The sequence below is a fragment of the Leucoraja erinacea genome, chromosome 24 (assembly GCF_028641065.1).
Source record: "Leucoraja erinacea ecotype New England chromosome 24, Leri_hhj_1, whole genome shotgun sequence".
Taxonomy (NCBI): domain Eukaryota; kingdom Metazoa; phylum Chordata; class Chondrichthyes; order Rajiformes; family Rajidae; genus Leucoraja; species Leucoraja erinaceus.
The window spans coordinates 32,246,540-32,266,312 of record NC_073400.1 but is presented as its reverse complement, the minus strand read 5'-3'; the positions used below and the strand labels follow the sequence as shown (position 1 = coordinate 32,266,312).

General features: G+C 48.7%; 1 protein-coding gene across 1 annotated transcript in view; it reads right to left on the bottom strand.

Moving 5' to 3' along the window:
- Positions 1 to 930: 930 nt before the first annotated feature.
- Positions 931 to 19,773, bottom strand: part of LOC129709000 (acidic mammalian chitinase-like) — a 22,860-nt gene continuing 4,017 nt past the window's right edge. Inside the window, exons 3-10 of the mRNA XM_055655129.1 lie at positions 19,698 to 19,773; positions 12,623 to 12,673; positions 10,258 to 10,612; positions 8,928 to 9,052; positions 7,233 to 7,392; positions 5,303 to 5,485; positions 2,657 to 2,773; positions 931 to 1,305 (exon numbers count right to left, since the gene is read on the bottom strand). The exon at positions 19,698 to 19,773 is cut by the window's right edge and continues 129 nt beyond it. Of these exons, the coding sequence (XP_055511104.1) occupies positions 1,063 to 1,305; positions 2,657 to 2,773; positions 5,303 to 5,485; positions 7,233 to 7,392; positions 8,928 to 9,052; positions 10,258 to 10,612; positions 12,623 to 12,673; positions 19,698 to 19,773 (1,310 nt within the window). The 3' untranslated portion in view covers positions 931 to 1,062. The remainder of the gene's footprint in view (positions 1,306 to 2,656; positions 2,774 to 5,302; positions 5,486 to 7,232; positions 7,393 to 8,927; positions 9,053 to 10,257; positions 10,613 to 12,622; positions 12,674 to 19,697) is intronic.

Genomic DNA, 19,773 nt, shown 5'->3' with positions numbered 1-19,773 from the left:
AGGCAGCAATTCTACCGCTATGCCACCCAACTTGGATACTGCTGCCTGAGCTGGCAGCTGCCAAGCACTTCCGTTTTGATCTTAAAGGATTATATTGCTACACACATGCATGGTGCCTGCTCAAAGCCTTATGTTTAGCAAATATATTTTAAACCAAAGAGAATTAATGCAAGCTTCAAAATTCATCAGTATGTCCAGTATGTCGTCATCATCATCTTCATCATCTATCTATATATTACTAAAACTCTCATCTTGATTGTTTGTATGCATACGTGCGTGCGTGATATTTAAGAACCCCGCCAAAACAGTACATGATAGCACTACAACTTTTGGCCCACCTTACTCACCATTGTACTGGGATGCAAGTGAAACAAGTTTCGATTGATGGTATATTTTACAAGTTATTGACATTTTAAACTTTACAAAAATCACTTTTTCAAACAACTTTTCCACTTGCCCTGCCCGTCAGCCTCGTTACAATGGTGTTACAATGGCATCCCGAATCTCATTTACGTAAAAAATCGCGATTTTCTAAAAAAAATCAGTTTTATGAGAGGGGAGGAGTGGGATCAGGGGGATAGAGGGAGAGGAGGGGGTAGGAAGGGGAGAGGGCTTCTGGAGGGAGGGAGGGTGTGACTGAGGGTAGGGAGAGGGAGGGGGAGGTGAGGTGAGGAGAAGAGGGGAAAGAAGAAGGCGGGTGAAGAGGAAGGGAAGGAGTGCTGGGGGATGAGGAAATGGAGGAGGATAGGGGCAGGAAGAGGTAATGGAGGAGGGGGGGGAGGGGGTGAGGGGAGGAAGCAGAGGAGGATTGGTGGTGGGTGGGGAGAGGGAGGATGATGGAGGAGGGGAATAGGGGACTGAAGAGGGAGAGTGAGATGCATTCACATTGATCTTATATTTTACAGGTTATTACCATTTTGAACTTTAATAACGTCGCAGTTGTGCTCCCACTTGCCAGCCACGCCGGCGCAGTTGGGGGAGGGTTGCCGTGACTCGCGTCACAGAGGGAGTTGGGGGCTATGGGTGAGTGGTGGAATATTGCGTTGGGGGACAGCATCTGGTCTAGTATCTTATAAACACGGGTTTGGTAAGTACATTAAAAAAACAAATCACCACCCGACCCTCCACCACGGTTAGCCTTTGATCTGAGATGATGATAAATGCTTCACCTGGATTAATCTCGAGCAGCTTGCGTAGCCGGTTTGTCAGGGGCAACACTCCCTGCTTGCAATGGTTGTTTAGATCGTCGAGGTCTACTGTCCACACAAAAGCCCCTCCAAAATTGTTGCTTTTTATCCATTGCACCTACAATCATAAATTAGTAGAGACATATTTATCAATAACATAGAAAATAGGTGCAAGACGAGGCCATTCGGCCCTTCGAGCCAGCACCGCCATTCAAAATGATATTAGCTGATCATCCAGAATCAGTACCCCGTTCCTGCTTTATATCGCAGATATAACGTTTCTATATTTTGTTACACGTCATTAGTCTTTACTCAAATTATATTGTTGTGTTCCAGGTGGCTGGTCCATGGACGGAAACAATAAATATATTACATTCATGTAACCTGGGGTATTGGTGATAGATGGCATAGGTCTAATTTAACAATAACTCTTGCATTTCTTTAGCACCTTTTAGTATAGAGATAGATAGATAGATAGATAGATAGATAGATAGATAGATAGCCTTTTATTGTCATTCAGACCGAAGTCTGAACGAAATTGCAGCAGTCATACAATAAAACAACAATAAACATCTTGAAGGCAGGCCCTTTGGCCCACCAAGTCCATGCCGACCATCGATCACCCAGTCAATATTTCAGTGTCTGCAGTCTCTAGTTTCTCCAAGTGACCTCTAGATCTTTGACACCGAAGGACATGGAACTAGTTTTGTTTTTAGAGATGCAGCATGGAAACAGGCCCTTCGGCCCACCGAGTCTATCATCGATCACCCGTTCACACTAGTTTCCTGTTTTCCCACATTCTCATCCACTCCCTATACACTGGGGCAAATGTACAGAGGGCAATTCACCTACGAACTTGTACGTCTTTGGGATGTGGGAGGAAATCGGAACACCTGGAAATTAACCCACGTGGTCTAGAGGAGAACATGCAAACTCCACAGGACAGTGCACATCGCCAGGATTGAGCCTGGGTCTCTGGCGCTGTCAGCAGCACTACCGCTGAGCGGGATAAAGGGTACAGTCCCAAATCAGACTGGCCCTAAAACACCTTAGGCAGCTTTTCGGACGATGAACCGGGATCGGCTCCAAGGAATGAGATGTGGACCAACACTTTTCATCTACAAACGCACAGCACAAATGCTGCACAAACCACAAAGCCCTTTTCATACGTCAGGACAATTCAACACAATCCTGCTTTGAATCTCTCTGCAACATTGTGGAACTCGTTGCCACAGACGGCTGTGGAGGCCAAATCATTGGGTACTTTCAAGGCGGAGATTGACAAGTTCTTGATTAGTACGGGTGTCGAGGGCTATAGGGAGAAGATAGGTGAATGGGGGTGAGGGGGAAAGAGAGATCAGCCATGATTGAAGGGCTGGGCGATGGGCCGAGCGGCCTCATTCTGCTCCTATCACTGCATATATCTTCAACTTGACTCAATTGAAGAATCTGGGAACAACAAACCGTACTTTGATTTCATAGCTGTCGATGTCATCGTATCCGAGCCAGATCTTCTCCTTGGGCGGCTTGGCTGATTTGTGCTCTTTCACCGCTTCCATTTTAACCTCTTTCAAAAAGTCACAGATCTGCCAAAATGAAAAGATGTGGACATTGTCATCTGATTACATCCAGTGGGTGCATTATGATGATGAGAGGTGTTGAGGACTTGGTGTCCAGAGAGATCTGGTGGCCTTTGGTCATGTATCGCTGAAATTAATGTGTAGGTTTAGAAGTGTTTCAGGTTTCGAGATACACCATGTAAATAGGCCAATGAGTCCACACCGACCAGCGATCACCCGTACACTAGTTCTATATCGCACTGTACAGAGGGCTAATTAACCTACAAATCCACACGTCTTTGGGATGAGGGAGGTATTGCGTACAGTTTTGGTCTCCAAATCTGAGGAAGGACATTATTGCCATAGAGGGAGTGCAGAGAAGAAGGTTCACCAGACTGATTCCTGGGATGTCAGGACTGTCTTATGAAGAAAGACTGGATAGACTTGGTTTATACTCTCTAGAATTTAGGAGATTGAGAGGGGATCTTATAGAAACTTACAAAATTCTTAAGGGGTTGGACAGGGCTAGATGCAGGAAGATTGTTCCCGATGTTGGGAAAGTCCAGGACAAGGGGTCACAGCTTAAGATTAAGGGGGAAATCCCTTAAAACCGAGATGAGGAGAACTTTTTTCACACAGAGAGTGGTGAATCTCTGGAGCTATGAATCTCTGGTATGGAGAGAAGGCAGGTACGGGATACTGAGTTGGATGATCAGCCATGATCATATTGAATGGCGGTGCAGGCTCGAAGGGCCGAATGGCCTACTCCTGCACCTAATTTCTATGTTTCTATGAAACCGGAGCACCCGGAGGGAACCCACACGGGGAGCGTACAAACACCACACAGACAGCAGCCATGGTCTAGATCAAACCCAGGTCTCTCTCTTTGTGAGCTCTACTGTTGTGCCACCCTAGAAAGAGGAGCCACTGTACGATGGACTTGAGCAAAACCCAAAATGCTGGAGGAACTCGTGATTCTGACCTCAGACCGTCAGACTTTGGTCGGGCCGCATGTGGAATATTGCCTATAGTTCTGGTCACCCCCATTACAGGAAGGATGAGGGGGCTTTGGAGACGGTGCAGAGGAGATTTACCAGAGCACTGCCTTGATTAGAGGGCTTCAGCTACAGGGAGAGGTTGGACAAACCTCTGGCTTGTTTCATAAGGTAGCATCTGTGGAGGAACAAATTGGGCCGAATGGCCTATTTCTGTGCAGTATCTCTCTGTGACTCTAACACACCAGGCATCCATTCAGTGCATCAGTAACTCCATTCTCTGTTGGTAACAATGCAGGAAACATGTTCCCAATGTTGGGCGAGTCCAGAACCAGGGGCCACAGTCTTAGAGTAAAGGGGAGGCCATTTAAGACTGAGGTGAGAAAAAACGTTTTCACCCAGAGAGTTGTGAATATGGGGAATTCCATAGGGCAGTAGAGGCCAAGTCACTGGATGGATTTAAGAGAGAGTTAGAGCTCTAGGGGCTAGTGGAATCTAGGGACATGGGGAGAAGGCAGGCACGGGTTATTGATAGGGGACATAGAAACATAGAAAATAGGTGCAGGAGGAGGCCATTCGGCCCTTCGAACCACCACCGCCATTCATTGTGATCATGGCTGATCGCCCCTACCAGGCATGATCACAATGAATGGCGATACTGGCTCGAAGGGCTGAATGGCCTCCTCCTGCACCTATTTTCTATGTTTCTAATGTAAAACAAAGCAACAACTGGCTCATGTTCTCCCTTTGGTCATCTGCCTCCCCCGCCTCCCCCCCCCATTTCCATTTAATTATTGTTGTATCGTCTCTTAATTGACCTCTCCCTCTGGAGATTACTGACCCAGGGATGGCCATGCTACAATATCAGATCATGGTGTACAGTTGAGTACCAGGAGCAATCCTGGCCCCTGGATGGAGACGAGGCAGACGCTGAACAAAGGGCCCAATAGGAAGAACTGGAGGGGGGGGGTCTTACCTTCTGCACCCTCGAGGTCGGCTGTGGGATGTGCCCCCCCCCCCCCCCCCGGGGAACAAAGCTGAAGAGGGTAGACACAGAAATGCTGGAGTCACTCAGCAGGCGATCGCCCATTCCTTCTTTCCAGAAATGCTGAGTGATTTTTGTTTTACCTTTGATTTAAACCAGCATCTGCAGTTCTTTCTTACACAGTGGTGAAGAGGGCCGGGCGAGGAGAGGGACGATGATTCACGGGATGACCGGAATGGAAGCGATGGTTGTAACGGGCCTTTGTGGCCAGCTCAAGCTGGGACGGTAAAATAATGCCTCTTGCATATGGACTTGCTGGGCTGTTGTGTATATTTCTGCACTAGCCTGGTGATAGCCTTGCAGAGCTGGACGCTACTTCTTCATCTTGCGTAGGGCGAGCACAGCCTAAAGTTGTCGGCCAACTTGTTCTATTTGATTGTGCACGCCAGGTTGATTGCATTCGTCGAAACAGGGCAGACCAGGTGAAGGTTGCAATCTCCCACCCCAGAGCTGTACGCAGGAGAGTATTTCACTGGCCCTTGGGACAGGTGATAATGAAGAATCCATTGTAATTACCTCATAGTACGCCCAGTATCCCGGGTCTCTCGAGCTGTTGCCTGGTGGCCCGGGACCGGCAATAGGGATCCCCAGGCTCTGATTGGTTGATTTGAGCGAGAACGTGCGTCCGTACGTTGGGAATCCAATGATCATCTTGTGCGACGGTAACCCGTTGTCTCGCCAGAATTTAGCCGCTGCGTCCTGCAGTGCGAACAAGCGGAAGGACAGGTCACGTTTGTATCAGACGTTGGTGAGACCGCATTTAGAATATTGTGTTCAGCTCTGGGCACCGTGTCATAGGAAAGATGTTGTCAAGCTGGAAAGGGTTCAGAGGAGATTTACGATGATGTTGCCTGGACTAGAAGGTGTGTGCTACAGGGAGAGGTTGAGCAGGGTGGAACTCTATTCCTTGGAGCGCAGGAGGATGCTTTTCACTGTACCTGCAAGGAAGGTTGAGGTGGGGACCTTATTGAAACTTACAGAATAATGAAAGGCCTGGATAGAGTGGATGTGGAGAGGATGTTTCCATTAGGGAGTCTAGGACCAGAGGTCACGGCTCAGAATTAAAGGGCGCTTTTTTAGAAAGGAAGCGAGGAGGAACTTCTTTAGTTAGAGGGTGGTGAATCTGAACTTATAACAATTACAGCACGGAAACGGGCCATCTCGGCCCTACAAGTCCGTGCCGAACAACTTTTTTCCCTTAGTCCCACCTGCCTGCACTCATACCATAACCCTCCATTCCCTTCTCATCCATATGCCTATCCAATTTATTTTTAAATGATACCAACAAACCTGCCTCCACCACTTCCACTGGAAGCTCATTCCACACCGCTACCACTCTCTGAGTAAAGAAGTTCCCCCTCATGTTACCCCTAAACTTCTGTCCCTTAATTCTGAAGTCATGTCCTCTTGTTTGAATCTTCCCTATTCTCAAAGGGAAAAGCTGGTCCACATCAACTCTGTCTATCCCTCTCATCATTTTAAAGATCTCTATCAAGTCCCCCCTTAACCTTCTGCGCTCCAGATAATAAAGACCTAACTTATTCAACCTTTCTCTGTGACTTAGCTGTTGAAACCCATTCTAGTAAATCTCCTCTGTACTCTCTCTATTTTGTTGATATCCTTCCTATAATTGGGCGACCAAAATTGTACACCATACTCCAGATTTGGTCTCACCAATGCCTTGTACAATTTTAACATTACATCCCAGCTTCTATACTCAATGCTCTGATTTATAAAGGCTAGCATACCAAAAGCTTTCTTTACCACCCTATCTATATGAGATTCCACCTTCAAAGAACTATGCACGGTTATTCCCAGATCCCTCTGTTCAACTGTATTCTTCAATTCCCTACCATTTACCATGTACGTCCTATTTTGATTTGTCCTGCCAAGGTGTAGCACCTCACATTTATCAGCATTAAACTCCATCTGCCATCTTTCAGCCCATTTTTCCAAATGGCCTAAATCACTCTGTAGACTTTGGAAATCCTCTTCATTATCCACAACACCCCCTATCTTGATATCATCTGCATACTTACTAATCCAATTTCCCACACCTTCATCCAGATCATTGATGTACATGACAAACAACAAAGGACCCAACACTGATCCCTGAGGCACCCCACTAGTCACCTGCCTCCAACCCGATAAACAGCCATCCACCATTACCCTCTGGCTTCTCCCATTCAGCAATTAGCAATCTGTGGAACTCATTGCCACAGAGGGTTGTGGAGGCCAAGTCAGTGGATATTTTTAAGGCAGAGATAGACAAGTTCTAGAACGGGTGTCAAGGGTTATGGGGAGAAGGCAGGAGAATGGGATTAGGAGGCAGAGATCAGCTATGATTGAATGGTGCAGTGGACTCGATGGGCCAAATGGCCTAATTCAACTCCCATAAGTGGTGAACGTGTCGATAAAGGAAACTGAACTAGCCCCAACTAGTGACGAATGCGGCGTTGGGCAGTGGACACACACGCACCATGTTAAAGAAAGATGACTCGAGCTGCGTGGGCAAACTCCGGTGACCAGTGAACGCGTTCCACGCACCGTGGAAATCGTACGCCATCACGTTGAGAAAGTCCACGTATCTGTGGAAATAACCGCAGGTTTAGAAATCACCGTCAAAAACACAAATACTTGAATTTCCAAGACGTGATTCACACTCTCCACAGCCAGTGAAAGGTCGTCACCACGGGAATACGGGTGGTGAGTCCACGGAACTCAAGGCTGTAGAAGCCAAGACCAAGGATATTTTAAAGGCAGAGATTGGTAGATTCTTGATTAGTACGGGTGTTAGGGGGAGATGTCCTGATCAGATGTATCCGAGGACATTGCGGGAAACTAGATAGGAAATTGCGGGAGCCCTGGTTGAAATTTACGAGGCGTCCTTAAATACAGGAGACGTGCTGGAAGACGGGTGGGTGGCAAATGCTGGGAACTATAGGCTGGTGAGCTTAACATCTGTAGTTAGTGTGTATTCTGAGGGATAGATTATACAGGCATTTGGATGGGCAAGGGCTGATTAGGGACAGTCAGCATGGTTTTGTACGTGGGAGGTCGTGTCTCACAAATCTGATTGAGAAAAGGACGATGATGGCAGAGCTGTAGATGTTGTGTACATGGACTTCAGTAAAGCATTCGACAAGGTTCCGCATGGTAGGCTGCTCTAGAAGGTTAGATCTCATGGGATCCAAGGAGAGATAGCTGAATGGATAGCAAATTGGTTCCATGGAAGGAAGCAGAGGGTGATGGTGGAAGGTTGCATCTCAGACTGGAGGCCTGTGACTAGTGGTGTGCCTCAGGGTTCAGTGCTGGGCCCGTTACTGTTTGTCATCTACATCAATGATTTGGATGAGTACATGCAGGGCAAGATGAGCAAGTTTGCTGATGATACAAGAGTGGGTGGTTTTGCAGATAGTGAAGATGGTTGTGAACGATTGCAGCAGGATCTGGATCGATTGGCCAGGTGGGCGGAGGAATGGTTGATGGAATTTAATACAGAGAAGTGTGAGGTGTTGCATTTTGGGACGTCGAACAAGGGCAGGACCTACACAGTGAATGGTCGGCCTCTGGGTAGTGTTGTAGAGCAGAGGGATCTAGGAGTACAGGTGCATGGTTCCTTGAAGGTGGAGTCGCAGGTAGATAAGGTGGTCAAAAAAGCTTTTGGCACTTTGGCCTTCATCAGTCAGAGTATTGAGTATAGAAGTTGGGAGGTCATGTTACAGTTGTATAAGACGTTGGTGAGACCGCATTTAGAATATTGTGTTCAGTTCTGGGCACCGTGTTATAGGAAAGATGTTGTCAAGCTGGAAAGGGTTCAGAAAAGATTTATGAGGATGTTGCCTGGACTAGATGGTGTGAGCTACAGGGAGAGGGAGTAGGTTGAGTAGGCGGGAGTGCAGGAGGATGAGGGGTGATCTTATAGAGGTGTATAAAATCATGAGAGGAATAGATCGGGTAGATGCACAGAGTCTCTTGCCCAGAGTAGGGGAATCCAGGACCAGAGGACATTGGTTCCAGGTGAAGGGGAAAAAGATTTAATATGAGCGAGGTACTTGTTACCACCACCAATCATTCCTGTGATATCCAACCGTACAAACCGCACCCCCAAACATTCTACCGCTGAAGAAATAATACTCACTGTCCAACTTTAATCATCTCGAAGCCAACATCAAATTTATCTTTACTCGCGGGGAAAGCGGCTGAAAATAGTAGCCTCCGTTTCCCGCTTAGTTTTGTTTCCTCTTGCATGGCTTGTCTCAGTTCCTGCAAAAGAAACCAGCTTTTGGTGTGGAATAATAGAAACATAGAGAACAGGTGCAGGAGGAGGCCATTCAGCCCTTCGGGCCAGCACCGCCATTCAATATGATCATGGCTGATCATCCAAAACCAATACCCTGCTTTTTCCCCATACCCCTTGATTCCGTTAGCCCCAAGGGCTAAATCTAACTCTGTTGAAAACATCCAGTGAATTGGCCTCCACTGCCATCTGTGGCAGAGTTCTGGAGGTAACAGATCTCTGATGTGTTATCTATTCTCATCCAATGTCTTCTACAATCCTCCGCCACTTTCCCATCGAGTGTAGTCACATCAGCAAACTTGGAATGTGACATTCGGCCCTTTTAGGGGAAATGTAGACATAAATGTCGCGGCACGGTGGCGCAGCGGGTAGAGCTGCTGCCTCACAGCGCCAGAGACCCGGGTGCTGTTTGTGTGCAGTTTGTATCTTCTCCCTGTGACCTGTGTGGGTTTTCTCCGGGTGCTCCGGTTTCCTCCCACACTCCAAACATGTACAGGTTTGTAGGTTTCAGTAAAAGTTATAAATTGCCCCTAGTATGTAGAATAGTGTCAGTGATAAGGGATCGCTGGTCGGCACCGACCCGATGGGCCAAAGGGCCGGTATCTCTGAACTAAACTAGTGTATGTGTGTGTTTGACATGTGCGTATCTGTGTACATGTGCTTGTGTGTGTGTGTGTGTGTGTATATCTATACGTGTTTGTGTATCTGTGTGTGTCTATGTATGTGTGTATCTGTGTGTATATAGGTCTGTGTGTCTGCATGTTTCTGTATGTGTGTATGTCTATGTACTTGTTTGTGTGTTTGCATATTTATGTACATGTGTGTGCATGTATATCTCTACACGAGTGTGTACGCATATCTATGTACATGCGTGTGTCCACATATCTATGTACATGCGTGTGCATGTATATCTCTACACGAGTGTGTATGCATATCTATGTACATGCGTGTGTCCACATATCTATGTACATGCGTGTGTATGTATATCTCTACACGAGTGTGTATGCATATCTATGTACATGCGTGTGTCCACATATCTATGTACATGCGTGTGTATGTATATCTCTACACGAGTGTGTATGCATATCTATGTACATGCGTGTGTCCACATATCTATGTACATGCGTGTGTATGTATATCTCTACATGCGTGTGTATGCATATCTATGTACATGCGTGTGCGTGTGTGTGTTGGGTGCCGGGCTTGTGCACGACATTGTGTTTGATATATTTGTTGGTTCCAGTGAAAGATGTCCTAATAATTGAGGCCATTGGCCGTGACGTTGGCCCCGGGATCCATGACACGACCGGATCTTTGCCACGAGAAGGGAAAGGGAGAAATAGAACATATTTCTACCCACCTTTAGTAGAAGTGTGTACCGTTTTTTATCTTCAAAGGAATTTTCTTTGGAGCCGGGATATTCCCAGACGAGGTCCAAGCCGTCAAAGTCGTGCTTCCTGAGGAATCTCGTGGCGGAGTTGATGAAGGTGGCACGGTTTTCCTTGCTGGCCGCGGTGCTGATCAACCTGCCCAGGGTGAAACGAGATGTTTACACTCCTCACACACTCTCCGTTAACCTTCCACATCTGGGACGGTCGGAAGAGATCCCGGTGGAGAGCCCAGCCCTGAGATGGAGTGGATAAACATTGCTAATCTACTTATGGGATGTTATACCATGGGGTGGCATGGTGATGCAGCAGGTAGCACTGCTGCCACCTCACACCTCCAGAGACCCGGGTTCAATCCTGACCTCAGGTGCTGTCTTCGCAGAGTTTGCACGTTCTCCCTGTGACCGTGTGGGTTTCTTCCCGGTGCTCCAGTTTCCTCCCACATCCCAAATAACGTGCAGGGGGAACGTACAAACTCCGTACAGACAGCACTGAAGGCCAGGATCGAACCCGGGTCTCTGGCACTGTGAGGCAGTAACTCTACCGCTGCACCACCATGCTGCCCTTCATTGTATTGTACGGTTATATCTGACCTGTTCTGGGCATCATTCTACACAGAGCTTTCCCCTGAACCTCGGTAATAAAACCAAACCTAAACTTGGTCAAATAAAAAACCGATGCGAAAGGCCGTCACTTTCACCTCGACTGTTGTCCAAGTTGGGACCAAGGCTGGGATGAGGTCTGGACCTGGAGCTGGTCTTTGGTCAACAAGTACGACCAGCTACCACTTTGACCACAACTTCACCAGCTGGGCAACACCAATTTGTCCAACACGATGTCCACACAGACTGCTCTGGGTGCCTGGGGTGGTGCTGGTGATGGCAGGGAGGATAGTTTAAGAAAGGACTGCAGATGCTGGAAAAATCGAAGGCAGACAGAAATGCTGGAGAAACTCAGCGGGTGAGGCAGCGTCTATGGAGCGAAGGAACAGGTGACGTTTCGGGTCGAGACCCTTCTGCAGATAGGTTAGTGGCATTTAAGAGGCGTTTAGCTCGGCATGGAGGGGATGGAGGGGATGGATCACGTGCAGGAAGAGGGGATTTGTTTAACTTGGCATCATGTTCAGCAGGGACATTGTTGGCCCAAGGGCCTGTTCCTTTGCTATTAACACACATTAGACACGACTGTGCTGTCAAATGTTTTTGTGTTCCTTTGTGAGAGAAGGTTGCTGTTTGATGTAATGTTCTCACCTCTATAGGGGCAGGAGATCCTGAAAGATTAATGTGTTGGCAGCAAATGTGTTTGTGTGTTGATGTGCAAAGAACAAGAACATTTCATCCTTTCCACAAGTTATTGTGACCTCCAGTGCTGGCCGTAACGAACATATTAACATTTCTACATGTACAAATCATTCAGCGAAACTAATAGCAATGTAAACTCTCAACCTGAATTATTGATTGAAAGATACATCATAGAAACAGGCCCTTCGGCCCACCAAGTCCGTGCCGACCATCGATCACCCGTTCACACTAGTTCTATGTTATCTCACTTTCTCATCCACTCCCTACACACTAGGGGGCAATTTACAGAGGGGCCGATCAACCTACAAACCCGCACGTCTTTGGGATGTGGGAGGAAACCGGAGCACCCGGAGGAAACCCACACGGTCACAGGGAGAACGTGCAAACTCCACACAGACAGCACCTCAGGTTAGGATTTTAATTTGTTGAGGATTGAAAGAACGTATACATTTGATTCTACACACCACCTCTGAAATGAAACTTGACCAAAGTGGCACAGCAGGTCGAGCCACTGCCTCACAGTGCCAGAGACCCAGGTTCAATCCTGACTTCAGGTGCTGTCTGTGTGGAGTTTGCATGCTCTCCACGTGACCGCGTGTGTTTCCTCCAGGAGCTCCGGTTTCCTCCCACATAACACTCTGACAATGGAGGAGGTCCAGGACAGAAAGGTCAGATTGGGAATGGGAGGGGGAGTTGAAGAGTTGAGCAACCGGGAGATCAGGTTGGTTAAGGCGGTCTGAGCGGAGGTGTTCAGCGAAACGATCGCCGAGCCTGCGCTTGGTCTCGCCGATATACAGGAGTCCACACCTGCAACAGGTGCAGTACATGAGGCTGAAGAAAACATTACCTTTCAGGATTAAATCCTCCAATAGCCAGGAGCGTCCTCAAGTTTGGATTCCTGTCAGTATAACAACATTCATCATGATTAATATCTCATTTTAGTGACCAACATAAACCAAATGTCTCAACCCTGGAATCATCACGGAAACAGGCCCTTCAGCCCAACTTGCCCATGCTGACCAAGTTCCCCCATCTACACTAGACCCATCTATCTATGGTTAGCCCATATCCCCCTAAACCGTGTCTCTCTACATCCCTGTCCAAATGTCTGCAAGTGGTGCTATAGTCCCTGTCTCAACTACCTCCTCTGGCAGCTCGTTCCATGCACCCACCACCCTCAGAGTACAAATGTTGCCCCTCAGGTTCCTATTAAATCTTTCCCCTCTTACATGAAACCTATGTCCCCTGGTTCTTGGTTCCCCCGCTCTGGGTAAAAGACTCTGTTCATTCACCCAATAAATCCCCCTCACGATTTTATAAGATCATCCTTTATCTTCCTGCACTCCAAGGATTAAGGTCGTATCCTGCCCATCCTGTCCCTGTGACTCAGGCCCCTCGAGTCCTGTGCGGCACGGTGGCGCAGCGGGTAGAGCTACTGCCTCACAGCACCAGGGACCCGGGTTCGATCCCGACTACGGGCGCGGTCTGTACGGAGTTTGCACGTTCTCCCCGTGACCTGCGTGGGTTTTTTTCCGAGATTTTCAGTTTCCTCCCACACTCCAAAGACGTGCAGGTTTGTAGATTAATTGGCTTGGTATAAGTGTAGAATTGTCCCCAGTGTGTGTAGGATAGTGCAAGTGTGCGGGGATCGTTGGTCGGCGCGGACTCGATGGGCCGAAGGGCCTGTTTCAGCGCTGTATCTCTAAACTAAACTAAATTTCAATTCCTTGATGGACATGCGCTGGTATCTGGGGACGTGCTCGGCTTGGCTCCTGCTTGTTGGATCTTCATCAGTGGACTGCCAGCTCTCTCTAGTGGCAGGAAGTCCATGATTCCCAGCTGAAGCTTGATGGTGTGGCCAACATTCCTCCCTCCTACCACATACTCACTCAATCCCTGCACTCCAGCACGCCATCCCAATATTCCTGAGCCCACTAAATGTTGCTCTTTCCATTTCACCTCTTCAATAATAGTAAAGTCTAGAAGTGGAATTAGCAAATATACTAGTAATGCTGGTGAACAGTAGTAGAGTTAGTAAATGGATTGGTAATGCTAGTAAGTAAGTAAGTAAGTAGAGAAACTAGTGATGTGGGGGGATAGTAATGATATTAATGCTATTAATTAATTAATAATAGTACTTTGAAAGGTGTTTAAGAAGGAACTGCAGATGCTGGAAAATCAAAGGTAGACAAAAATGCTGGAGTAATTCATCGGGTGAGGCAGCATCTATGGAGCGAAGGAAATAGGCGACGTTTCGGGTCGAGACCCTTCTTCAGACTGATGTGGGAGTGAGGGGTGGGGGGGCGGGAAGAAGAAAGGAAGAGGCGGAGGCAGGAAAGAGGGAGAATGCAGGGACTACCTGAAATTGAAGCAGTCAATGTTCATACCGTTGTGGTGTAAACTGCCCAAGCGAAATATGAGGTGCTGCTCCTCCAATTTATGGTGGGACTCACTCTGGCCATGGAGGATGCCCAGGACAGAAAGGTCGGATTCGGAATGGGGGGGGGAGTTGAAGTGCTGAGCCACCAGGAGATCAGGTTTAAATGACAGACACTGGATGGAAATGGTCAAAAAGAAAGTTGTCAGATTGGCGAGCACTGGAATGTGATTTAGTTGAGTGTGGAGTGGAGCCAACACCAACGTTAACAGGCCCAGGGATCTGATGGTGTCTACAGATAGGGGAGGTGGGGAGAGCAGGCGCTGACTTTCATTGGTGACTCTGGGCCTTGCTGCCACCACTTTGTGGATCCCCATCTCTCTCGTGGCCTTGCCTGCTGTAACTAGAACAAGCCTCCTCATGTCCAACATCAATATTCCAGCCGTCACCATTCACTAAAGACTCAACTGGTCCATCGCGCCAAACCCGTGGCCACAAGGTGGTGCAGCGGGTGGAGCTGCTGCTTCACAGCGCCAGAGACCCGGGTTCGACCCTGACCTCAGGTGCTGTCTGTGTGGAGTTTGCACGTTCTCCCTGTGACCCGCGTGAGTTTCCTCCGAAGGAACGTTTACGAAGGAACTGCAGATGCTGGAAAAATCGAAGGTAGACAAAAATGCTGGAGGAACTCAGCGGGTGCGGCAGCATCTATGACATTTCTCCAGCATTTTTGTCTACCAGGTTTGTAGATGAATTGGCTTTGGTAAAATTGTCCCTGGTGTGTGTAGGATAGTGTGAGTGTACGGGGGAGATTGCTGGTCGGTGCGGACTCGGTGGGTCGCGGGCCTGTTTCAATGCTCTAGCTCCAAACTATGGTAGCTCAGCGCTGACCTACACACGGTTAAATCGGGAAGGGTCATCAATGAGGTCGATGGTAGCTCAGGCCCACTCCGGAGCAGGGAGGGATAATAATTTCTGGCCTTTACAGAATAAAAACAGTACAGGTACCATTCTCCAGTCCTGAACACATTCTTGTAACTCTTCTCTTAATTCCTCATCTTAGTGAGATCACATCCGTGATGAAGTCAACAAATTAAATTGATCCTTAACTGGTGCGGTCTCACAGCCACTGGGAGATTGATTAGTTATTCATTCTTGATCGATTCTTGATTAGTGCGGGTGTCGGGGTCATGGGGGGAAGGCAGGAGAATGGGGTTAGGAGGGAGAGATAGATCAGCCATGATTGAATGGCGGAGTAGACTTGATGGGCCGAATGGCTTAATTCAGCTCCTATTTCTTATGATCTTATGATTGCGAGGGGTTTTGATAATGGAACTGAAGGTGACCATGGTTATAATGGTAAATGGACACACTGATCTGTTCTGTATTTATTTATGTCTACTATATTCTGTTGTGCTGAATCAAAGCAAGAATTGCATTGTCCTATCGGAGACATGACAATAAATTCTCTTGAATCTTGAATCTGGGTCAGTGGTCAGCGGGGAGCTGCCAAGTTGCCCCCCCCCCCCCCCCCCGTGGCTGAACGGGAGACCCAACGGACGGCAGCCTGCAAGGGGAGCCCATGCTCATCCCCCAAAGACCGGAAGGGGGAACCCGCAACGATGACGGGCCGTTGCGAGGAGTGAGGCCGGAGGAGAGGAGGAGAGGAGAGGGAACCGGGATCTAGTCCAGTGTGCCCTCCAACTCGGCTGCGGGAGGCTCCCAGTTCCCAGGGACTAATGGTCGTGTGGATCGACCAGGGCAAGGAGAGGGACCCGCTCTACGAGACACAGAACACAGCTGGACTTGGAACAATGGTGCCAATACCTGCGCCTCTTGCATGCAGTATCTATTTCTGTACACATGCTAATCGGGGATGTGCTTAGGAACGGAAATACTCCACTGGGAAAGAGTTTCACTCTGTGGGCACCTTGCACATGTGACAGGTCAGCTGCGGACGCCAACAAGCGATCAACAAACTCATCAGGAAGGCTGGTGCGGCCCTGGGGCCGGAGTTGTAGTTGGATTCACGGGAGGTTGGTCTTGGAGGGGAGGGTGTTCCTCAAACTGTGGAGCATCCTGGACAATACAACTCACCCCCTCCGTGACACACTGGTCAACATGAGGAGCACCTTCAGCAACAGACTGGTTCCATCAAGATGCAGCACAGAACGACACAGGAGACCCTTCTTCCCTGTGGCTATCAAACTGTACAACTCCTCCCCATTCTGTCGTGGGGTAGACTGAGACTGACCCCCCCCCCCCCCCCCCCCCTGCCCCCCCCCCCCCCCCCCCCCCCCCCAATCCTTTCCACTCGTCACTTTAACTTCATGTTTCATGTATCTTGGGAAACAAGGAAACACTTTTTCTCACAGAGAGAGTGGTGAGTCTGTGGAATTCTCTGCCTCAGAGGGCGGTGGAGGCCGGTTCTCTGGATGCTTTCAAGAGAGAGCTAGATAGGGCTCTTAAAGATAGCGGAGTCAGGGGGTATGGGGAGAAGGCAGGAACGGGGTACTGATTGGGTATGATCAGCCATGATCACATTGAATGGCGGTGCTGGCTCGAAGGGCCGAATGGCCTCCTCCTGCACCCATTGTATTATTGTCAATCTTGTGTGTTTATGACAGTTGGCAGATCAATTTCCCTCCTGGGATAAATACAGTTCTATGGTATCGTATCGTAGAAACACCTTTGAACATTTGCTTCCACACTTGCTCCTGTTAAGAGATCACTTTGTAAGTCAAGAATCTCCTAGGGGAATATTTAACTTAAATAGGTTACGTTTCATGTTCCTCCTGTCTTCTCAGCAAAGTCACACAATGTCTCTAATTGCTTTTAAGACAACAAATTAACTTCTGTTTAGATCCTCAAGGCACTCAGTTAGTTCCTGTTATTTGATAAATGTTTAAACAACAATCTTCCAATCATTTATTTAGACAAGGCTGAGCACGTATTTTATCTGCTCGTTGCAACTATGTTCTAAGTCGGTGCAGACTCACCCGGTTCAAATCCCACCCCAGGGCAAACCTGAGCCCCAGCTTGGGACCTCCCCTCCCGCCCATCGCCTCTATCTACACCACACGCTGCCTCGGCAAGGCCAACAGCATCATCAAGGACCAGTCTCACCCCGGTCACTCCCTCTTCTCCCCTCTCCCATCAGGAAAGAGTGTGAAAATGCACACCTCCAGATTCAGATTCAGATTCAGAGACTACCCGGCTGTTATCAGGCAACTGAACCATTCTATCACCAACTAGAGAGCGGTCCTGACCTCCCATCCACCTCATTGGAGACCCTCGGACTATCTTTAATCAGACTTTACTGGACTTTATTTTGCACTAAACATTATTCCCTTTATGCAGCATCTGTACACTGTGGACAATGGATTGTAATCATGTATAGTTTCTTTCCACGGAACACCCAGAGAAAATCCATGCGGTCACAGGGAGAACGTACAAATTCTGTACAGTAGCCAGGATGGAACCCGGGTCTCTGGCGTTGTGAGGCAGCAACTCTACCGCTGCGCCACCGTGCTGCCTGTAAGGTTCTGTGGCTGTGCTGACATTCCTGACCTGCATTAGACATAACGTTGCCGACTGTCCCGTATTAGCCGGGACATCCCGTATATTGGTCTAAATTGGTTTGCCCCGTACGGGACCGCCCTTGTCCCGTATTTGACCGCTACTACTCGGGTCGAGGGGACTGTCGGGTTGGAGCGCCGCGTCCGGCCCCCGCCTCACCCGTCCCGACGTAGTGCAGCCCGTGGAGTGCAGCAGCAGCAGCAGCAGCGCCTCGCCTGTGGCCCCGTCGGTCGGCCGGCCGGCAGCCCATCCAGCTGTCCGACACTTCGGACCTTCGCTTACCGCCGACACCACCACCGCCCCTCCTTCTCACGGCCAATCATCGGTTCACAAGTTGGACGGGGCGCCGGACTTTGCGCGGCCCCCGGGCCAAAACTCCTCAGCTGGCCCCGCCCGCCGGCTGGGCTTTGTGTGTAGTCCAGCACCCGGGGCCAACTCATCATTCACCCATCCACGGCCCAGTCGGTCAAGGAATTGCCGTTGGGAATTTGTCCCGTATTTTTACTTTTTGTCCCCTTATTTGCGAGTGAGAAAGTTGACAACCCTAACTGGACATTGTGTGGAATATTCATTTGTATTATAGTCTTGAGTTAAGAAGGGGGACATATTGGGATTAGCTCCTATCTTTTAATGGCTGAGGTGAGTTTTATTGGAAAAAAATATGCACTTGGACAACTTGGAGAAAGACCACGAAACTCAGAGAGCCTTCAACGGAAAAATCACAAGGTTAATTCCCGGGATGGCGGGACTGTCATATGCTGAGAAAACGGAGCAGCTGGGCTTGTACACTCTGGAGTTTAGAAGGATGAGAGGGATTCTCATTGAAACATATATGATTGTTAAGGACTTGGACACGCTAGACGCAGGAAACATGTTCCCGGAGTTGGGGGAGTCCAGAACCAGGGGCCACAGTTTAAGAATAAGGAGTAAGCCATTTAGAACGGCTTTTTCTCACGGAGAGTGGTGAGTCTGTGGAATTCTCTGCCTCAGAGGCAGGTTCTCTGGATGCTTTCAAGAGAGAGCTGTATAGGGCTCTTAAAAATAGCGGAGTCAGGGGATATGGGGAGAAGACAGGAACGGGGTACTGATTGGGGATGATCAGCCATGATCACATTGAATGGCGGTGCTGGCTCGAAGGGCCGAATGGCCTCTACTCCTGCACCTGTTTTCTATTGTCTATTGAAATGTAGATACTGGTTTACAAAAAATATACCCAGAGTGCTGGAGTAACTCAGCGGGTCAGGCAGCATCTGTGGAGAACATGGATAGGTGACGTTTTGGGTCAGGACACTTCTTCAGCGATAGGTGGATACAGATGAGGGTTCGACTGGCAGGTGGTTGGACAAAGGCCAGAGATGAAGAAACAAAACAGGCTGTGAGGTGTAGATAAGGACAGAGAGGCGCGAATTGTGAAGCCAGAGGAGCAGATTTAGGTGGGAGGTGAAGGGGGGGGGGGAGGGTAATGTACAGGAGAAATGTGTGCGTATCCAGGTGGATCTTGGCAGAGAGGCGATGTTGCCCAGATCCACCTCTGGAACTCTCTGCCGCAGAGGGTAGTTGAGGCCACAGTTCATTGGCTATATTTAAGAGGGAGTTAGATGTGGCCCTTGTGGCTAAGGGGATCAGAGGGTATGGAGAGAAGGCAGGTATGGGATACTGAGTTGGATGATCAGCCATTATCATATTGAATGGCGGTGCAGGCTCGAAGGGCCTAATGGCCTCTACTCCTGCACCTAATTTCTATGTTTCTATGTTTCTATGTACACTGGTCAGCATCAGTGTGAGTGGGAGTAGAGAGAGACTGTGGGGATTGTTGGGGTGGGAGGTGGCTAGAATTTCAAGTGAAGGATAAGAACAACAGTGTGTGTGTGGGTGGGGGGGGGGGGGGGTGGGGGGGGGGGGGGGGGGGGGGGGGGGGGTGGGGGAAGAGGTGGAACCCAGAACTTCAGCTGAGAAATACGTGACTCACTTTTTCTTGAGACCATTGAACGAGATGTAGAGTTCCTCGTCGTTGGGTTCCTTGATGGAGATCTTGTAGGTGTTGT